Consider the following 22,065-nt stretch of genomic DNA (forward strand, 5'->3'; position numbering starts at 1 on the left):
CTGAGTATTATAACAGTGCACCTCTTGTAGGCTGCAAAGATAGTAATATTTTGTAATCCCTTCTTGATTATATCCATGAGCTAAGTGGATGTTATCTTTTGTGATTATTTCTTTAGCGCAAGTCCAACCTTGTATATACCTCTTTGACTTCTCTGCTTTAGGATTTCCATGGTAAAGTAACAGGTTAATAAGTCTCCAGGGCATTCAGTTGTCAGTTTCAATCTTATCCTGGAGAACAAAACTAATGTTTTTATGGAATGATGTACTATGTAAAGGTGAAAGTGACTTTCACATCTTTTATAAAGTATAATTATTTTCAGGCTTATTGTAGACCACAGTAAATTATGTTGGGCTACAAGTGCACTGTTAATTATTTAATCATATATTACTGTTGATCCTTTTTCAAAGAATTTCCTTTATTTTAAAAATATTAAATAGACTATTTTGATAATAATTGTTATTTTGGAAATTAGACTTGGTGTAGACGGTCATTAAGTAAATTTTCTTTATATCCTGAAGAAATTAGTAATTGTAAACAGGGAAGCCATTTTTGACAAACTTTGCATTAGTGAAGGGATGATATTCTTTTTGGTTGAGGTATTATTTAAATTGAAACAAGTAGCAGTGACATTGATATGTTTGCTCTCTAATATTTAAAAGAAAACTATACTCTGTTAAGATCCAGATCCTGTCCAGGAGCTTACCTATGATTTACGAAGCCAGTGTGATGCAATCAGGGTGACAAAAACTGTCCGTCCCTTCAGTATGGTGTGTTGTCCTGTCAATGAGAATGCAGCTGCCCTCATAGTGAGTGATGGCAGGGTTATGATATGGGAACTGAAGTCTGCCGTTTGTAATCGAAATTCACGGAACAGGTAAATGGACCAATAGGATCTCTTTTTTGTTTTGCTTTGTTTCCCCCTTTCTTTAGAGTACCAGAATCATATAAAAATAGCAGGACCTTTTTTCTGAAAAAAATATTTTTAAATTGATAATTAAGACTTTAGATTATTAGGAGATTATGTAAACCTGCTAGAGATATTTCACCTATGGGTTAGATTAATGAATACTGTAAAAATTGATAGAATACTATGATCTAAAATTAGTATTTTGAGTTACTAACATGTGATGCAGGTTTTAAATATGTAAGAACCAGGTTTTAAATATGTTTTAAATATGTAAGAACCATCTAATTATTATGTCTTTGCAGTAGTTCTGGCGTGTCACCTTTATATTCACCCGTGTCTTTCTGTGGAATTCCTGTAGGAGTGCTACAGAATAAACTCCCAGACCTCTCCTTAGATAACATGATTGGTAAACTGCTTTTTTTTTTCTCTCACTTTTATGTTAGGTATACTTTTTGAAGGGCAAAATTAATAGTCAGTGGTTGTAGTTATTGTAAAGTCAAAGTTAACACTTCAGAAAACTAAAATGTAGACTTATTCTTTCCTAAATAAATCAGAGGGGTATAAAATATTTAAGCATAACAGTACCTGAAGTAGTATATACTATTATTGTAGTGCTGGAATTAGAAAATGTTCGTTCGTGAGGGACTCTGATCTAAATGAAAGAGATGGCATGAGGCATCTGGATGCTGCATATATAGCCCTTGCTGGGCAATACCATACCTCCTCCTCCATGCTCGCTGCTCCTTCAGCTCAGAATTGAACACACTCTTCCTCTCTCTCCCTTTCTGCTACTCCTTATTCAAAGTTCAGCTCAGGTGTTGCTTTCTTTAACCTCCCAAGCCTGGTTTATGTGGTCCCTCATAGTCATCAGCTGATTGTAGTTGTGATTTTACTTGTCTGTTTCCCTACAGTAAATTATAAGCTTCACAAGGGTGGGACAGTGCTTGATTCAGCTTTGCATCCCCAGCGCTCAGCCCAGGGCCTTGCACATTCTAGATGTGTGATAAGTATTTACTGAAGGAATAAAGTAACTGAGCAGTATTAGAAAAAATCGTCTTAACTTTTTGACTTACATTTTCTTATTTTCACGTTGGGAATTCTTATTTCAACAAATATTTGCAGATAATACATTGCTTCAAAGTTAATTTAATTATTAGAGGACCACTATATATTCAAGGAAGAATGAGGATTGGTGGTTTCAAATATATACAACTAGAAATTGTAAATATGCCAAGCAGTGCTGATGTCTAATTCCTTTAAAATTGTGGCTAGTGGTTTATAAAGGATTTTCTTTATCACTATTTGTTCTCCCACAATGTAATTGAAAATGGATATTATTTACTAGGTTCTTTTGTTTAAATGCTGTAAAGATCCATGATATACTAGAAAGAGCATTAACTTATTAATCTTCTTAATCAGAGATGACATTTATTGAGTGCTTAATACTATGTTAAATACTGTGCCAAATTCTCTTTAAGTATTAGCTCAACAACCCTACAAAGTAGGTACTATTATTATTATTATTATTTCCATTTTATGTATGTGGGAACTGAGACCCAGGGGGATTAAAAAACTTGCCCCGGACTACACAGCCAATAAGTGGAAGTGTGAACCTAGTCATCCCAGTCTGGAGTCTGCTCCTTGGCCATGGCATCTAGTCCCGGCTGCTTCACCGTAATCTAAGCAAGACCTCTCCAGACCCTGGTATTCTCACAATTCCTGCCAGCTGTGGAATCCTTGTGCTCAGTGACACTAACTTTTATACTTAAAATTCTTTTCACCTTCTAGACATAAATCCATATGAGGAAGTTTAGACACATAATTGTTTTGCAAAATTTATTTTATTAGTTACACAATTTTCCAAGTTAATTGACCTTGTCTGCACTTAATATAAAATATTAAAGTGAAAAGAATTATAAACACAGATGCACAGAACTAATCAGTAATACAAAGCCTGTAGGAGTTTGTAATTTTATGCTGTTTAGGTATCTAAGTGATATAACTTACATTTTTTAGGAGACAAAATGATACAGATTGTATAGCAGTTCTTGCCAGTGTTGTTGATTTAAAAGTATTAAATAAATCTTTGTTACTTGAAAACATTTTAATTAAAACTTTTAATTAAACTTTTAATTTGAAATTCACTATGTACTTAGTGGTAATTGAAAGCAATTCAGTTAAATACAGAGGCCTGATTTATATTCATTGGGTAAAGGCTGCTGCTTAGTAAGGCCTCATCTGCCCTACTTTGTGAATCACCTCACATGGAAGATGCTTGGAGAGAAATATGGCAGTTTCCTGAAGTGAACTCCAAGCTGCCAAGGGTTGGTAAACATGGTATACCTACCTGTAGAACTTGCCATTCCTTTAGACCCCATCTTTGTTACTAAGATTGATACCAGTTGTATGGCTTATCCTAAGGAATCATTTATTTGGATTCAACTGATGGCCTTTTTTTTCTGTATATCTTACCGATTTTACAATAACATCATTACTAAAACAACTTTACAGCTTTAAAAGGTTTAGTTAGAATCCCGTCACCCACTTCTAGTAATTATTTCATTCTTCCCTTTCACAGTGTGTGTGTGTGTGTGTGTGTGTGTGTGTGTGTGTGTGTGTGTGTACATATATATATACTCACACATATTCCTGATATGTACTTTTGACAACTTTATCCCAGTATTCAGTAGTGCTTTAAAGGAAGAAAATTTTTATACCCTTATTAGTGAATGGTTTTGATTTTGTTGCACACTTTGTATTCACATTTTGTGAATGGTTTTTATTTGAATCATCTTTTTAGTTTGAAATTTGATAACCTAAGTACGAACGCTGTATCTAAAAATAATGCCATTTAAGACAACTGTTACTAGTGACGGTTTATATATTAATTAGTAATTTTAAGTATGTATTTAAATTTTATTTTACTTATTTATATAAAAATATGTAATTATAAAGCTTAAATGTTGTAATTACATTGACACATTAAGATTTCTTATTAGAAATCTAAATGAGTTCTCTGAACCTGCTATTTGTGATTACCAATTTTATGTGCACTTTAAAGAGCATCAGATTGAAAAGTAACCCTTTAGAAAGGCAGTAAGACAGGAATGCTCTGTAATAGCTCATGCTGCAGAAACTGTTCTCTAACCCTAGTCCTCTTGATTTGCCTTGGGTGCCCTAATACCAGGAACTTTGGCTAAAATGGTGTTTCTTAGAAGACACAGGTCCCTGAATTCTGGATAGCAATACTCTGCAGTAACCTATCCTTTGAGATATTAGATGATGCAGTTTAAGTCCCATAGCCAAGTAAGACTTGGTGTATAGATACAGGCACTAGAGTGCTACGTTACACCTTCTAGACCTGAAGAGTATACTTCCACTGTAAAGTGCCTTTAGATTTTTAAGAACAGCGTATGTTACAGTTAGCATATTTGTATTTTTTATTACAAATCAGGGCAAAGTGCAATTGCTGGGGAAGAACATCCCAAAGGCTCCATTCTGAAGGAAGTGCAACTCAAATTCCTGCTAACAGGTCTGCTTTCAGGACTGCCCTCACCACAGTTTGCTATCCGTATGTGCCCACCATTGACCACAAAAAATATCAAGATGTATCAGCCATTGCTTGCTGTTGGTGAGTATTGGACCTGTTCTTTTTTTAATTCTTAATGTCTATTTTACATTTTTAAGATATTTAAGTTTCCTGGTTACTAGAAAATCCTTTATTCTCCTTTAAAATGCTTTAAGAGGAGGAAGAGGCTAAATGAAATTGTATAAATACTCATCTTGAAATACTTTTTTTTCTGTTCTATTAATCTTTTTTAATCACAATGATAACTCATTCACCTGACACCAGATGATAGAGACCCTGATACCATGGGTACATCTCTAAAATGTCAGGAGGAAAGTCCCTGTGTAATGCTGAAACCAGACTCCTTGTCTTTTCTTGAACCATCTCAAGCTCTTCCTGTGCATGTCATTTTGTTATTAGTTTTTGTTAACTAATAATATAGTCACACTTAATAGTTTAATAATAGCAAGTTTCTTCATGTGCTAAGAATTGTATGTTAAACCTGGTTTTATTGTGTTTAAAGTGGCTATTGTCTTTATAAACTAAAGATTTGCCTTTTGGGTTGAAATTGCATATTTTTATGTTGTAGATAAAAGAAATTGGTCTGGGTTTCCAACTTGCTGTCACAGTAATTTCATGGTAATGGGATTAAACTGATTTCTTTTACAGAGAGGACCAAATTTCTATTTGCTACTAAATACATAAGGTTAAAATTCATTTCTCTAAAATTTTGAACAATAATATATTTGTTTGAAATTGTCAACATTTTTCTTAAGATGCTATTGGTTTGACTTCTGGCTTTTTCCCAGAAGGTCTATAAACATGTGATTTGTGATTCTTTTTTTTCCTAAAATGAAAACCCGACCTTATGGCCAGTGTGTCTCAACTTAATGGCTGACTTGTGAGCCCTAATGGCTCATTTGAGTATTACTGTTTGGCACTACTCTTATTTTCCCATTTTTTCCATTATTATCTTTTGAAAGTGATTTGAATTTTAAGGTTCAGTGGTCTGCGTTTACAGGTGTCCAGATTTATATAAATGCAGATAGATGTTTAATTTTTATTTTAGAAACTATTGATTCATATTAAAATTCTCATTGAGGTTTCAGTTGGGATTGGTCAGTGACCATAGTATGTACATCTCTGTACAATGTCAGTATACCTTCTCTTTCAATTTAGGAATTTATTCATTTCTTGGAGAAAATTACTTCTTGGGATAGCTAGATAACAAGAGCTGAGTCAGGCTCTGAGATTTCCATTGTAGAATAAGCTGTATTGTGCTGGTATATAGTGAATAGCAAGTCATTTATTGAATTTAGTATAATAACAAAGTAAAAGCAAAAAATATAAGTGCCTAAAGTCTTGCAGAGTCATTAGAAAAGTGAAGCAGAGTTCAGCCAGAATTACTTCTTCTTGGGCCCCTTAAGTATTAAATCATAGTTTCAACATCATCAAAATGTGCAGAATGTAGAAATCATATGATTATTATGAACATCTGATAATTGAAAAGTTTTAGTAATTCTTTAGATATTTTCTCAGTACTAGAAGATACTGTAGAATAGGTGATAAAAGTAAGCAAGTGTAAACTAGAATAGTTTTGCAAGAAATTTCTGAAGCTTTAATTCAGCAAGTTAGCTAAAATTGGAAATTGCCTAGCATTTTTACATTTATTGTTATTATATTATTATTATTTCTACATTCTATTGCTTTGTATGAATCCATTAATTCTTTTAAGTCATGTGCAGTGAGAAAGTGATTGTGCAACCACTTACATTGTTCACTTTTCTTGCTTGACTTATAAAAACATGTTAAGGGCTGAAACATTACTTTCTCAAGAAAGTGTTACTTTCTCAAGTGGCCATGTCTCTTCTAATTAAAATTTAGACATATTACCTGAGGCCACGAAAAGCTTTAGGCGTAATAATAACTACAAATCATAATTACAGTGATAACAGAAATAGTAATAATCATGTACTTACTTTGTGCAGAGTGTTGTACTAAGTGTTTTACGTATGTTTCTCATTTAATCTCCAACAAATAGATTTTCCATTATTCCCATGTTAAAGGGATACTAACACAAATGTAGTGTGGGCAAGTAATTTGCAAAAGTAAGGGCAGAGCCAGGGCTTAAACTCAGGCTTCTTTAACTGTAAAATCCACAGTGAACCACTGTACTTTGCTTTACTTTGTGATGTATTTAATGTTAAAGACAGAACAAAACCAAAATCTTTGTAAAGAAAACTAGAGAAATCTGGTTAATGAGTTCTGCTAGGTTGCCTTTTTGAGGATCAGTTACAATAAATTCAAAAAGCTTAAGAAGGTGCATCTTCAGATTTTGTGTGTATTGAATTAGGTTGTGAAGTCTTTGAAAATCTGTCCCTGGATTTAGGTAAGATTACAGAGCACATGAGATTAAGCCCTTTTTTTTTTTTTTTTTTTTTGCGTTACGCGGGCCTCTCACTGTTCTGGCCTCTCCCGTTGCGGAGCACAGGCTCCGGACGCGCAGGCTCAGCGGCCATGGCTCACGGGCCCAGCCGCTCCGCGGCATGTGGGATCTTCCCGGACCTGGGCACAAACCCGTGTCCCCTGCATCGGCAGGCGGACTCTCAACCACTGCACCACCAGGGAAGCCCTAAGCCCATTTTTGATGAGAGGGAAGACAGAGAAGTTTACTCTTTCTTCACACCTAGCTTGGGTTCCTTTCATAAAATATAGACGTTGTAAAATAATTGAAATCTTGAGAAAAGACTTTTGTTAGATTTGGAACTTCCACTAGATTAATTCTCCTCTACTATGTCATTTTAATAGGTACAAGTAACGGCTCTGTCCTGGTGTACCATCTCACCAGTGGGCTGCTGCACAAGGAGTTAAGCATCCACTCGTGTGAAGTCAAGTGAGTCTGTCATTGGGATATTGAGATTATAAACATATGTAATACCAGAAAAAAGTTCTTGTGGACTTTTCTACACTGAATACTCTGCAGTGGTGATTATTTGACTGAAAACTTTGAGTAATGCATATTCATGTCCAACTAATGGCTATGTTCATTAAGGATGAGTACTAATTGTTTACTTTGTAGAGAACATTATGCAGTGGAGAATTTTTTTCTCACTTTATTTCTGCATCTTATTTATTTCTCCTAAGGCCAAGGCTATTTTCTCACTGGATATCACTCTGTTCCCTTGTTCCAGTTTATATAGTTTGTTTTCCTTTTCTGTAAAGATCCCTCAGTAGGACTGCTCGTGAAAATTTTGAATAAGGTCATTTAAATTGTTAATTAATCTCATTTATTCTTTCATTTTGAGATGTGATCTGTTTTATGAGTTCTCTGTATGCAGAGGTATCTGAGGGAAGGCTAACAGAACAGAAGGATGACTCTTGCTTTCTGTTTTAAAGTACATACATGCCACTCCAATAAAAATTTTTTAAAAATAAATAAAAATAAAGTACATACATACCTGCTCCATAGCATTATCTTGCTGATCACATGACTATATTCCTTTCTTTGCCCTGGCAATGATGGATTGTAAAGTTACACATATATAATATAAATTTATTAATCTTCCAGTATTTTTTGATGATGTTGGAACAGATGTATCCGAAAGGCCATTTCTCACTTCTGTACATTATATTATAGTTATGGTTCTCATGTGTACGTTAAAATTCTTAGTGAACCCTTAGTGTGCACATTATTCGGAATAAATGCGTTTTCTAAATGGGGAAGGGTCAACCCTTGAAGTATCACAACTTCTGATTGTGATGGAAGTTTCTGAAGAGTTTATGTTGCCTTATTCTTTCAAGTGCATGATTTTTTGGTACAGCCTGAGTGACTGTTTATCGCCACCTTATGCTATGCCCCTACAGTATCTCCCTAAATACATCTACATGGAGGAGTAATGTCTTCAAAAGTGTTAGGCTTTTGGGGTGCAGAGACACAGGTAACTGCTTGGATCCTTCTAGGCTGTTGTTCATCCTTTCTCTCTCCTTCCAGTAGTCCCTGCTGCCACTGATACCTTCTCTCTTCCTTTCTTTCCTGTCTGCGTTTCTTCTCTTGACATTTCCTTTCACCCCTGGCTTTTGTTTGCAGTGTTCCCTTTTATGGCAAACACCAATCAATCAAAACTCACAATTTACTCAGCATTTGTTCTAAGGATTATGTTAAGTGTTAATACTTTTCAGGCATTGTTTCCTTGAATCCTCACTAGAACTCTATGCAGTAGGCACTATTATTATTCCCAATTTACAGAAGAAGAACTGAGTATTGTGGAGTCACAAAAAGCTACATGGAATTCAATCCAGGCGTTTCAGGCTTCAGAACTGAGCTCTTAGGATACATGTGCTAAATCTCCAGCTAAAATATTCACATAGATTAGTTGGAAACATTTTGGCAATAAGATAAAAATGTTGACTAAGCCAGGATTAATGCCAGGAATTTGGTACATGCTTCTGGAAAATCAAGCACATTGTCATTTTTTTCGGAACACTGAAATCTTATTTATTTATTTGTTTGTTTATTTATTTATATTGAGGTACAGTTGAGATATATTAGTTTCAGATGTACAGTGTAATAATTCAATACTTGTATATATTGTGAAATGATCACCACAGTATGTAATCTCTAATAAAGACAAGATAACTAGTAAATCAGTGAGCTATTTGCTGTAAGTAAGATTGTTATCCTGGTTGTTCAGGTCATAGATGTCACTAAATACATGACTTACACGTTATGATAATATTTGTTATTGACACCAAAATTATTTATAATGTGTTACTTGGGGTACCAAATAACTCTAAGGGGTATGCTACTCAGTCAGGCTAGTGTTGTGAACAATCATGCAAGTATGCTCCATTTTTTTTAAATATAAATTTTCCCTCTTAATTGCCATTTTGAAGATAATTCACATTTTACATCCAGAGATGGTGCCCAAAAGGATGCTAAAATACTGCTGTCTTTGTGTTTCAGTTAATGCAATTATAGTATTACAATTAAAAGCCATTATGAAAATTTCACAGATGTGCTATAAAAATTGCTGAACTTATTAGCAGTAAACCCAGTATGTTCTAGATACTCATATGCAAATTAAAGGCCAACTTTAGAAAGTTGTTTTTCTACTTAGTACTAAAAGTGTTTTTAAAAACCACTTCATCTTAAGTACTTCAGTCTTTAGCATACGTACGGCCTGGTGCTGCCTAACTACAGGTAGTTGCATCTATGCGTTTTTTGAAAGCTATGATGTTTTAACCAGTTATGCTTTACAAATATGAAATATATATTGAGCCTCTTCTGTATGCCTGTAAACAGACGAAACCTGGGAAGCTTATAATCCAGTGGAAGATACCTAGAAGTAAATAATGTAGAGTGGTACATATAGGTTTTCTTAGATTACTAGAGTTCTTATATTATTAGTTGGTGTCTTTGTCCAATAGGCTAAAATTACAATAGTATAGCCCAATACTATTTTCAGTGTCAGAAATTGTTAAAACAGTAGTTTATATGGGTATCAAAACACTGATTGACTCAGTATTGCTTGGAGCACATTGAGTAATTTGTGGAAAGTAACATGATCTCTATTTTGTCTGTCTGTACATTTGCCGAAGTTAGTTTCATAAAACGGTAGGACTTCAAGACCTTTCAGAAAGTGTTTGCTCCCCCCAGCCACCCAGTGTTGAGAAGTAGCTAAGGTAGCATCCCCAATACAGGTGAACAGGCCCAACTTGGGAATCTATAGGAGTCAGAACACTGAATCCCTATTGGTAGATTCTAAGGTTACAATTGTTCAGTAGCAAGGAATGCTACAAAACAAACTTAGACTGAGTCAGAAAATGAGCTGCTGTTCTTAAGAGTTTTTATAGAGCTCAGTGTGTGGTTAAACCTAGACAATGGTTTTCTAATCCTGGAAGCAGTGTTGTGCTCAGCTGTGTTTGACAAGAGTTTTCATTCTTTTCTTTTGAGAAACAATACCCTCCTTATCTAATGCACTTTGAAGTCCAACTCGATTTTTATTTCTTTAGTTGATCAGTAGGAGTCAGATGTACGGGCTGCTGCTGGAATCTGCTCAAAGGCAGCACACTTGTGGTGCTCGATTATAAATAAGCAGCCCCCCGTGTTCTGCTATATCCTGAACACTGGGGCATCCTGTAAACTGGGGGGAAGGCACTTCTCTGAATATGTACGGCACTTAGAAACATAAGGAGGCATGGTAGGCTTTTTTTGGACATCATTCTTTTAATCTAACGGAATTTGCTGAGTGCCTGTCACGTGCTTAGAGAGACAGGGCATGGTACCTCCCTTCTAAGAGACTACAGTCTACTGCAGAGCTTCTCCATCAGTCGCACTGTCGTTTCCACTGAAAGCTGTTGAGGCTTTCAGGCAAAACCCTATTTGCCCTTTGAGTCTCAGCTTTAATGTTTCCCCAGGAAGCCCAGCCTGGCCCCTGAGACCAGATTCCATGTGACTCTTACAAGCTCCTGTTGAACTCAGCACTGTTCTCTTTTGAGATAGATAATACCGGATGCACTTGTATAATGTCTGTTTTCTGCTAGATTGTAGGCTCCTGAAGGACAACAGTTACCTCCGTCTCATTCACAGCTGTATTCCCTAGCCTGGCAAAGTCGCTAGCATGTACTGGGTACTTAATAACACAGGCACCGGCATATATGGGGTACCTAACAGATGTATTTTTAAAAATAATAAATGAAAAGTGGGAGGACTGAAATTTTTACTGTCCAGAGGTAGTGGCATTACTATACTGGAGTATAAGTAGTTCAGATTGCCAGCAGCAAGACTTGGAAAGTATATCGTAAGGTTTCTGTGGGTAAACAGATCTGATTGAAGCTACCAGACTTATTTAGAGAACAGAAGTTCAAAATGATTCTTGTCTCCTTTTGTTCACTCTCAGTAGAAAAATTAATGAGTACTGTGTGTTAGGGGAAAGAAAGAGAAACAAGACAAATGGACTTTTCCAGTGAATAATTAACCAACTTATATTGTAGTCTCTATAGGTGCAGTTTGAGTATAGTAAATGAGGAGGCCTAGTGAAGAAAATAGGGCTTGAGTTAGATCTTGAAATAAGAGTAATTATTGATGGTGATTATGAATACATACAGTGCTTACTCTGTGTCAGGCCTTCTCTATGCACTCAGTGTTATTACTCCTGCACAGCAGATGAGGAAACTGAGAGGTAGAGGAGCACAGAGCTAGTAAGTACTGGAGCTGAGACTTGATGCTAGATAGTATTTGAAGAGGGAAGGAGAGGGGTCGTTCCAGTCATGGAAGTTCTCAAGAGTTCTCCGTTTTTAGCAGCCTAATCTGAGTGTTTCAACACAACTTGACATTTGAAGAGTTATAAATTGATAACTACAGTAATTCCCTGCTGTTGCAAATATTATTTTCAGTTCTCTTGGGATTATCTTTGCTCCTCTGAGAAAAGACAAGTAGGTGGGTACACAGGGGTCAGTGAGGAAAAGCTACTCTAGTTAAAATAGCAAGGTTTTTAACATCTGAACCTTTTTAACACAAGGTTCAGATGATTGAGAGGTAAGTTTCATGCCGAATGGCTTTGAAAGTCACACAGAAGAGTTTGGATTTGATGCAGGAGCCATTGTATTGATACCTTTTCTTGGGCAGGTGAGAGACATGTTCAGAGCAGTATTAATGCTAAATCTAGCAATAGCATTCAAATTGGAGTAGAAGTGGAAAAACTAGATCAGAGGTCAGCAAACATTTTCTGTAAAGGACAGATGGCAAATATTTTAAGCTTTGTAGGCCATAAAATTTCTGTCACAGTTACTCAGCCCTGCCATTGTATCGTGAAAGCAGCCATAGACGTTATGTCATTGTTAAAAATGGTTGTCCTGTAAATGCTGATGAGCAATTGCATATAGAACAGAGGTTTAGACTTGCCTCCCAGTCAGCTCTATTACCTTGTAAGCAATGCAGGGTAATAGTAGTGTTTCTCACTTCTTTTTGTGACTCTGATGAATTCCCTTGTCCTGGGTCCCCCCATTTGTCATTGATGGTGAAACCAGTTCTGTTAGTGGGAAAAAAACATGGACTCACCTACTATCAGTCCCAAATAAAGGGGACTCCCAGGACATTAGGTTGATAGGTTACTGTCTTGTCATACGTGTCTGATTTTTCTTTTATGCTTTTCTCTAATTGACATACTGTTTGGAACGTTCATCCACTTCCAAATCTAATAGCTCAGTTTGTATTGTTTGCTTCAGGAATTTCTGCTTCCTAACCAACTAAGAGTTTTGATAAAATTTGATAAAGTTCCTACGTGTACTCAACTTTAAGCAGTCTGCCCAGAATATTTCTGTACCACTTGTTTTTAAACAGTGGAATTCTTGGCAAATACTGTGTTGTGACTCCTTTGGCAGATTTTAATAGCTATTTTAGTGCTATGAATTCTGATAACCTGTCTTTTTATTGGATTTGGAGATAAAGTTTTATTAGAAATAATTTTATATATGTTGGAAATGTATGATAATATAGCCTCAAATAAATGTCATATTAATATAATTCCTTAATTAACTTGTATAATAAAATTTAGGTCATAGAAAAAACTTATTTTTCAAATAAATTTTTCAGACAAAAAAAGAATATTAGATTAATCTTTGTTTAATTTCTCATTATAGGGGTATTGAATGGACGAGTTTAACTGGTTTTCTTTCTTTTTCTACCTCAACACCAAACAACATGGGATTAGTGAGGAACGAACTTCAGCTGGTTGATCTTCCAACAGGTTTGTGTATTTAGACTATTACGATATTTAAAATGGCACCATCATATTGATCAAAGATGTTGCTATTTATAAAACATGTTCCAAAGTACTTTCTTTCACCTTGGAATTTTTTCTCATTTATATATTCATTTTTATATATTCTATGTTTATATAGTTATTTTTTGGTTGTTCTATAATAATTGCCTTAGAAAAGACTCATCATTGTATGCAAATTATGTTAACACAAGTGCATGGTAAATAGAGTACCATTAGCCTGAATGGACAGATTCATAAATATGGTATCAGTTGTACTTTCAAGTACATTGTTGTAGATAACCAGAAGTACAGTTTTAAAATCAGTCTTTGTAGTTACACTTTATTAGATTCTCTTTTAAAAATTTTGGCCTTTGCGTGAAACCCTTAAAAATCTTATAAATAAGGATTCTTTTTAATTGCTTAAATTTAAAACTTTTGATAATCTCTGGCTGGCTAAATAGGAAAACTTAATTTCGGAGCTTAAAGACTTTACAATAGGAAATATTCCAGTAAAGTAACCTGTTCACAATTGTTAAAAACCTATAGCCCAGTGAGTTTCAAAATACGAACTTGAAAATAGAGTAAGGTGAAGGTTTTATATTATTTTATATATAGCACATGGAATGATTTCAAAAATTTTTTTTTTTTTTTTTACAAAATTGTGGGGAGTTTTTTTTTAAATGGCTTAGCAATATGAATATATGTGGATAGTTTTAACTAATAAGTTACCTGTGTGTATAATAAATCATATATATGGTTGCTTCCTTGTATTCTCAGTATATATTTCTAATTTATAGTTGTTCTTACTTATCAGAGTATGTTACTAAACCTCAAAGAATTAGCCCCACTTTAGTCCAGTGTTGCTCTAGTCAAATTGGAAATGACCTGCCTGGTGACCCCTATCCCTACATTCCTGAGTTGCCAATAAACTGGCACTGGTCACTGTAGGTACATGGTAGCCCAGGGATGAAATGCTGTTCTGTAGTATCATTCACTAAAAAAATGCCTGTTCAGTTTTTTCTAATCAGCTCAGGTCTAGGACTGTTAGATAACTTAAAATCTGTCTTTCACAGATTTATTTTTGAGGAACAAATTTCTAAGTAATAGTTACTGACTTTTTAGGTGGGACATTTAAATTCATAGATTATAGACTTTTACAACCTTGTCTTCTAAGGAGGGCAGCCGACTAGCAGAGCCAGGAAAGGATGTAGGGTGTTTGGCGAATAATAATAGTGAGCTTCTGTTTGATGGCATTGAAGAGCAGGGAGGCATATAGGCGTCCACTTGTCTTTGAATTGAGTATGTTCTCTCTTTTGTTTAATGTAATAGAAATCTAGGAAAAGATATTAAAATATATTTGTTCAGGGACTTCCCTGGTGGCACAGTGGTTAAGAATCCACCTACTAATGCAGGGGAAACGGGTTCGATCCCTGGTCCGGGAAGATCTCACATGCCATGGAGCAACTAAGCCCTTGAGCCACAACTACTGAGCCTGTGCGCCACAACTACTGAGACCACGTGCCGCAACTACTGAAGCCTGCACGCTCTAGGGCCTGTGTGCCACAACTACTGAGCCCGTGCGCCTAGAGCCCATGCTCTGCAACAAGAGAAGCCACCACAATGAGAGCCCACACACCACAATGAAGAGCAGCCCCCGCTCGTCACAACTAGAGAAAGCCCACGTGCAGCAACAAAGACCCAATGCAGCCAAAAAATATGTATATTTGTTCAAACATAAAGTAGAACTTGCATTTTTTAAGTTATAGAAAACCATTTAGCTTCTTTGGCTATTAACTAATTCTTAATATTCCCCAGTTTCAGTTTATAGAGACCTTTTGATAGGAACATGTCAAAATATTGTAGTTGAGTATTTTGCACATGGGACAAGAAATCTTAAATACCTGTTCAAAGAGTGTTTTCTCCACTAATTAGTATTTGTAAACATGAAAATATTTATATTGCCTTGAATGTACCAGTAGTTTGTACAGTAAGCAGCTGCTTTACCATAGATGCATTAAAACTTTAGAAATTGGCATTTCTAAATTTCTAAGATTAAATTATTTGAAAGAAACCACAGAAGGACTTCAAGAAATTCTATAAAAAAAGAAAATATCTTTTTATAAAGTAGATATTTGAATGTAAGTAATATACTGTTGGTCTTTAACTTGTAATAGTTTTGAATACTTGAGAATACTTTTGAATTTAGATTATTAGAAACAGCTTAGAAGCAATGGAAGAGGGAACAGGAATAGAGGGTAGCACTGATCAAATTACATTGGTACAGCTTTTAGTTTCTTACATGTTTTATGTGCTTTTTTACCTTTTAATATTTGCAATTAAAGGTAGGAGCATTGCTTTTCGTGGTGAACGAGGTAATGATGAATCGCCCATCGAAATGATTAAAGTATCTCATTTGAAGTAAGTGTCATCCTAAAAAAAATTCTCTGGTCTTCTCACAAGGTAATCTCAAGGATTTTTTTATCTTTAAGAAAGTGAGAGTATGCATGCCATGCATATAGAATTTCTTAGTGATAGCAAACTGTGATGTGCAGCCATATCAAAGAAAATATTTTAATCGCAAAATTAAGTTGCTATTGCTTTTAATTCTCCACTTCTAAAAAGACAAGGTAACTTATCTGAACCTTAACATTTCATTAGATTGCTAAGACCAGTAACCCCATTGTGTTCCACTATAGCTATGTTGATATAAATGCCTGTCACTCACTAAGAAATGTTATTTGTTATCTGGTGGAATTCTTATTTCAACTTCCACCTCAGTTTGGGTTTACTGAGTAAAAGAATTCATTTTCCTTATTTGTAATTTAGATCTAATTCCAGTAAGTTTCTGAGTTTTTTGTTCCAAGGGAAAATAAATGTAAAGCAGGATTATTGACAACAGAGACTGAATTAAATTAATCAAAAGAACAAAGAAAGAAGGAGTAAGCACTCTGAAATTGTTTTTAAAATTGCTTTAGCTTTTCGAGGCTCTTTGCATTTCCATATAAACTTTAGACTCAACTTATCAGTTTTACCACAAAGCTTCCTAGAATTTTGATTTTCATTGCATTGCATCCATGGATCAACATGGGGAGGAATTGATGTCTACCGAGTTTTGTGATTCGTGAACGTGGTGTATCTCTCCACTTATTTAGTTCTTTAATTTCTTTCAATAATATTGTGTAGTTTCCAGCTTATAGGTCTTACACATCATTTGTGAATTATTTTTTGTTTTTTCTTTGATGCTATTATAAATGGTGTTTTTTCTTTTTTTATTTCGATTTTCAATTATTATTTATATACTGAAATAGTTAATTTTTTACTGAGGTAATATTTATTTATAACATTATGTAAGTTTCATGTGTACAACACTGTATTTATACTTCTGTGTACCCTACAGCGTGCTCACCACCAAAAATTTATTTTCCATCGGTCACCATACATTTGATCTCCTTTACCCATTTTGCCCTCTTTCCTACCTCTTTCCCTCTGGTAACCACTACTCTGTTCTCTGTATCTACTTGTTTATTTTTATTTGTTTTGTTTTGTTAATTTGTTTATTTTTTTATATTCCACATATGAGTAAAATCACATGGTATTTGTCTTCCTCTGACTTATTTCACTTAGCATAATATCCTTATGGTCCATTCACATTGTTGCAAATGGCAGGATATTCTTTTTATGGATGAATAATATTCCATTGTTTTATATATATATATATATATATATATATATTTATATATATATATACCACATCTTCTTTATCCATTCCTCTGTTGATGGGCACTTAAGTTGATTCTGTATCTTGGCTATTGTAATTAATGTGATGATGAACATGGGAGATGCAGGTGTCTTTTCGGATTAGTGTTTTTTGGATAAATACCCAGAAGTGGGATAACTGGATCATATGGTAGTTCTATTCTTAATTTTTTTAGGAATCTTCATACTGTCTTCCATAGTGGCTGCACCAATTTACATTTCCACCAACTGAGGGTTCCCTTTTCTCCGCGTCCTTACCAATACTTACTTCTTATCTTTTTGATAATAGCCATTCTGACAGGTGTGAAGTGATATCTCATTATGGTTTTGATTTGCATTTCCAAGTAATTAGTGATGTTGAACACCTTTTCACGTGTCATCTGTATGTCTTTGGGAAAAAGTCTGTTCACTTCCTCTGCCCAGTTTTTAATCAGGTTGTTTGTCTTTTTGTTGGGGAGTTGTATGAGTTCTTTATATATTTTTGGATATTAACCCCTTATTGGATATATCATTTGCAAATATCTTCTCCCATTCGGTAGGTTGTCTTTTTTGTTTTATTTATTGTTCCCTTTGCTGTGCAGAAGCTTTTTATTTTGATGTAATCCCATTTGTTTATTTTTGCTTTTCTTTCCCTTGCCTGAGGAGACATATCTAGAAAGATATTGTTGTAGATACATGTAGATGCCCTTTATCAGGTTGAGGAAGTTTTTTGTTCCTAGTTTGCTGAAACTCTGTATCATTGAGTAGGTGTTGAATTTTGTCATATGCTTTTTCTGCATTTATGGACATCATCATTTGGTGTGTTTTTGTTTTGTTCTTTAAGTTGGCTTAATATGGTGAATTATATTGCTTGATTTCTCAGATGTTAAACTTGACATTCCTGGGATAAACTCCACTTGGTCATGATGTATTAGTGGATTTGATTTGCTAATATTTTGATATATTGTTGGGTTTGATTTACTGATACTTTATTAGGGATTTTTGCATCTGAGTTCATGAAGGATATTGGTCTAGTTTTTGTGTAATATCCTTGACTGGTTTTGGAATCAAGGTAATGGCCTTGTAAAATGCGTTGTGAAATATTTCCTCCTCTTCTTTTTTCTAGGCGAGTTTGTGTAGAATTGATATTATTTCTTCCTTAAATAGGGCGAATTCACTGAGGAACCCATCTGGGCCTAGAATTTTTTTTGCAGTTAAGTTTTTAAATATAAACTCATCTTTCATAGATGCCAAACTATTCCGGTTATATATATATATTTCTTTCAGTACGCTTTGGTAGTTGGTGTCTTTCAAGTAATCTGTCCATTCATTTCATTGAAGTTGTTGAATTTATTGATATAAGCTTGTTCATAATAATTCCCTTATTCTTTTAATGGCTGTGTGATCTGAGTAATGTCTCTTTCATTTCTGATAATCAGTAAATTATGTCAATTTTATTAATTTTTTCAAAGAAACTTCTGTGGTTTCTTTGATTTTTCTCTGTGGTTTTCGGTTTTCTGTTTCCTTGACTGCCATGCCTATCATATCCTTTTGATTCATTGACTTCTTTATCATTGTTAATATTCTTTGTTCAGAAGTTTGTCCGATCTGTCTGATTAGTATAGCCACTCTAGCTTTCTTTTGATTAGTGTTTGTATGGTATATCTTTTTCCTTCCTCCTATTTGTAACTTATCTCTGTCTTTAAAGTTGATTTCTTACAGAGAGCATATAATAGGGACTTGTTTTACTGTTTGATCTGATAATCTTTGCTTCTAATTGCATTGTTTAAATTATTCATATTTAATGTAATTACGAATATGGCATATGTTTTCATCTACCATCTTGGTAGTTATTTTCTCTTTTTTTCATTTTGAGTGAATTAATATAGTTTATAATTATATTAGGTTTAATTTCTCATATGCAAAATATCAGTTAGTATAACCCACATAAGAACAAAAGTTCTTTGGAGGAGAGCCTCAATAATTCTTTTAAATGTAAGGGAGTCCTGGGACTAAGAAGTTTGAGAATTGTTCAAACTGTTTGGACTCCAGTCTCTTCTATTTCCAGTCAGTCTTGACTCTACACAAGCCTGCTAAATTAATACATCTTAAACAACTGATCACATTATCACCACTGCTTCAAAACTCAGTGATCTGCTCTTCTCTGCGGGATGAATCTCTGCACATGCTAGCATTGCATTTTAGGGTGTCTTAGGGATTTTATAATGTGAATCCAAAATTCACATTTTAGCCTTCTTTCTCATGATGATTGCTCTCACATACTTTGCATTTCAAACAGCATGTTCCCCCAAACACCCTGTGTCCTTTCCTGTCTTTTGCCATTTATCACACTTGTAACTCTGCCTAGAATGCCATTTTCCTATTGTCAAAATTAATCTCAACTTTCATAGTGAATCTTTATAGCATTTACCAGATTCTCTTTTATATTAGTTATTTACATACACGCCTTTACTTGTTTTTATATTAGATATAATAAAAAATGTAACATTTTGCATTTGTATAATCCATCACGGTTTATAAAAGTCTTTCATGTGTGCTGGTCGTTTTTGTTTATTTTTATCCTTACAGTATTTAGTGAGGTATGTAAGACAGGTGTTGCCATTTTACAGATAAGCAGAATAAAACTCAGAAGGTCACATGGTTTGTCTGAGGTCACATAATTATCAAGTGGGAGTCCTTTGATAACACTGCGCTACAGGGATCTTCCTACTCTGTCACATTTCCTCACTGTCGGCATGATAGAAACTTTACTTACTTTTTCATTTAATTTTTACCGTAACCTGCATACCAATCAATCCATTGATGTAAGTAGTGGTATTTTCATGTGTTGATGAGAAAATTGAGCCTCAGGAGGGTTATTGTAATATGTGGCACCAGGATGTGAACTCATGCCTTTTCTCATCATTCTGAACTGGGCTCCTTGCCTACTTATGGCTATGTGGCTCTCACAGGTCATTTTAGAGCTTTACCTTCTTAGGACTGTTAATCATGAGGGCTAAAGGTTAGTTTAAATTCTCTTTGTTTAGAATGTGTCATCTGAGTTTTCTGATTTACTGAACTTTTTATTTGCACTGCTTGTGAAAATTTTGCAAAAAGAGGTTTATTTAGTAATTTTGTTTATTTTAGACAGTATTTGGCAGTTGTATTCAAAGATAAACCCCTGGAGTTATGGGATGTTAGGACCTGTACCATTCTTAGAGAAATGTCCAAAAACTTCCCTGCAATAACTGCTTTGGTAAGTTACAATTTAAGAAGTAAACAGTTTATTTAGGTATGTATATACGTGATGAATATTTTTCTTTAGCTTGAATTGAAATCACTACTCCTGTGTATTTTCTTGTCAAAAATGTGTATTCAGAGAAGATGATCTAAACAAATGGAGACAACTCTTATTTTCTTGGATGGGTTAAGCTAATATTATATTAAATTCCAATTAACGTTTAATTTAGATATTTTGAAGAACATGATAAACATATTCTAAAATATTTATGGAAAAATAAAGGTCATAGTCAACCTTGAAAAAAGAGGAGTAATGTAGGCAGTATGGGTGGGGGTCGGACGCATCCTACCCCATACAGTACATATTATTAAACCGTAGAAATAAAAGCAATGTCATATTGGCCCAAGAAAGAGAAATGGATCAGTATAATAAAGAGCTCATTAACAGACCCATGAATGTTTGGAAACTGAATGTACAGTAAAGTAGCTCACAAACCCAAGAGGAGGGACAGACTGTTTAGTAGGCAGTATTGGGGAAACTGTCTCACTTTATGGAGAAAAATACTGGATCTCTGCATAATACCATATTCAGAGGTGGGCTCCACAGGATTAATGACCTAAATGTAAACAAAAGTAAAACTATAAAATTAATACAAATACAGAAGAATATTTTTCTATTCTGGGGCAAAAGGGGATATCTGAAGCTCAAACCAAAAGGCGAAAAAATTGAATGAATTTGATTATATCAAGATTGGTGCTTTCTATTCAATGAATCAGACCATTGTCAAGGTTAAATATAGAAGACAAGTTGAAAAAAGAAATTTTCCAGTGTCTAAGATGGACAAAGGGTTAACTAATCCCTCTAAGGGATTAGTATTGTGGGAACTCCAGCAATGAAGTGACAGGAGCCCCAGTGGAAGGACGAACAAGCATGTGAACAGTTAATGAATGGCAGGGAAACCTAAAAGGCCAAACAAGCATGTGAAGAAATGTTCAAACTCATAGGTTTTGAGATGTGCAAAGTAAAATAACCATGATGTACCTTTTAGACGAACAAAAAGTGGAAAGCCAGGTAGCATCCCATGTGGGTGTAATATGGGCTATAGGGATTCCTTGGCGCTGCTGATAGGTATCTAGACCAGTGAAGCCATTCTGCAGAGCAAACTGGCAGCACTTAGGCAAACACAGACATCCTCTGTGTTCCAGCTGATCAGCTTCTGGTCATACAGGAACTTTTGTGAGGATATTGACTGCAGTGTAATTTGCCGTGAGGAGAGTATAGAGACAATCTGGGTGTCTTTTGCTGGGAAACTAAACTAAACTAAAAACTAGGCTAAAAATTGGCAGATGTACCTATGGAGTGTTATATAACATGCAGAAACAACAGAGGTGGGACTTGAATACATTGCACTGAGTAAAAAGAGTTAGAAACAGGATGAGATATGTAACACACTACTGTTAATGCAGATCACAAATATGTGCATGTAAAATAACTACATGTTAAGAATTTATACATATGAGAGGATGTTAGATTAAATGCATTAGAATAAGCAGGAATAAATAAATAAAAGGAGAGGTTTGGGGTGGACCTACAGATGATAATGGGCCATGATTGGAGGAGTGTGATCATCTCACCTTGTGAACCTAAGGGGGAGGTGGGGAGGTAAGGAGTGGGAGATACCATAATTAAATGTATTATTTTCATTCTGTAAAAAATGAAAGCATCAAAAGTTTAAAACCTGTTGGAGTTGGCCATTAAGCTCTTTTCCCTTAAGCTGTAATTGAAGATTAGAGGTAGATCATTAAAATATTCTACCATAAGCTGTAATGAAGATGCATTCATTCAACCTTT

At 34.8% G+C, this 22,065-nt stretch overlaps 1 protein-coding gene across 3 annotated transcripts in view; it reads left to right on the forward strand.

Annotated features, from left to right (window-relative positions):
* WDR11 (WD repeat domain 11) overlaps nucleotides 1–22,065 on the forward strand; it is a 54,551-nt gene that overhangs the window by 14,768 nt on the left and 17,718 nt on the right. For 2 of the 3 annotated variants that reach the window (XR_003797109.1, XM_029245869.1), the window contains exons 8-14: nucleotides 680–875; nucleotides 1,211–1,314; nucleotides 4,363–4,539; nucleotides 7,285–7,369; nucleotides 13,117–13,223; nucleotides 15,581–15,656; nucleotides 20,121–20,229. Coding sequence is in view for 2 of the 3 variants with exons in the window: in XM_029245869.1 (XP_029101702.1) it covers nucleotides 680–875; nucleotides 1,211–1,314; nucleotides 4,363–4,539; nucleotides 7,285–7,369; nucleotides 13,117–13,223; nucleotides 15,581–15,656; nucleotides 20,121–20,229 (854 nt within the window). In the remaining variant the exon portion in view is untranslated. The remainder of the gene's footprint in view (nucleotides 1–679; nucleotides 876–1,210; nucleotides 1,315–4,362; nucleotides 4,540–7,284; nucleotides 7,370–13,116; nucleotides 13,224–15,580; nucleotides 15,657–20,120; nucleotides 20,230–22,065) is intronic. The other variant, XM_029245868.1, reaches the window with a different exon arrangement.

The sequence above is a fragment of the Monodon monoceros genome, unplaced genomic scaffold, assembly GCF_005190385.1.
Source record: "Monodon monoceros isolate NGI ecotype Baffin Bay Population unplaced genomic scaffold, NGI_Narwhal_1 Super_Scaffold_4, whole genome shotgun sequence".
NCBI lineage: Eukaryota > Metazoa > Chordata > Mammalia > Artiodactyla > Monodontidae > Monodon > Monodon monoceros.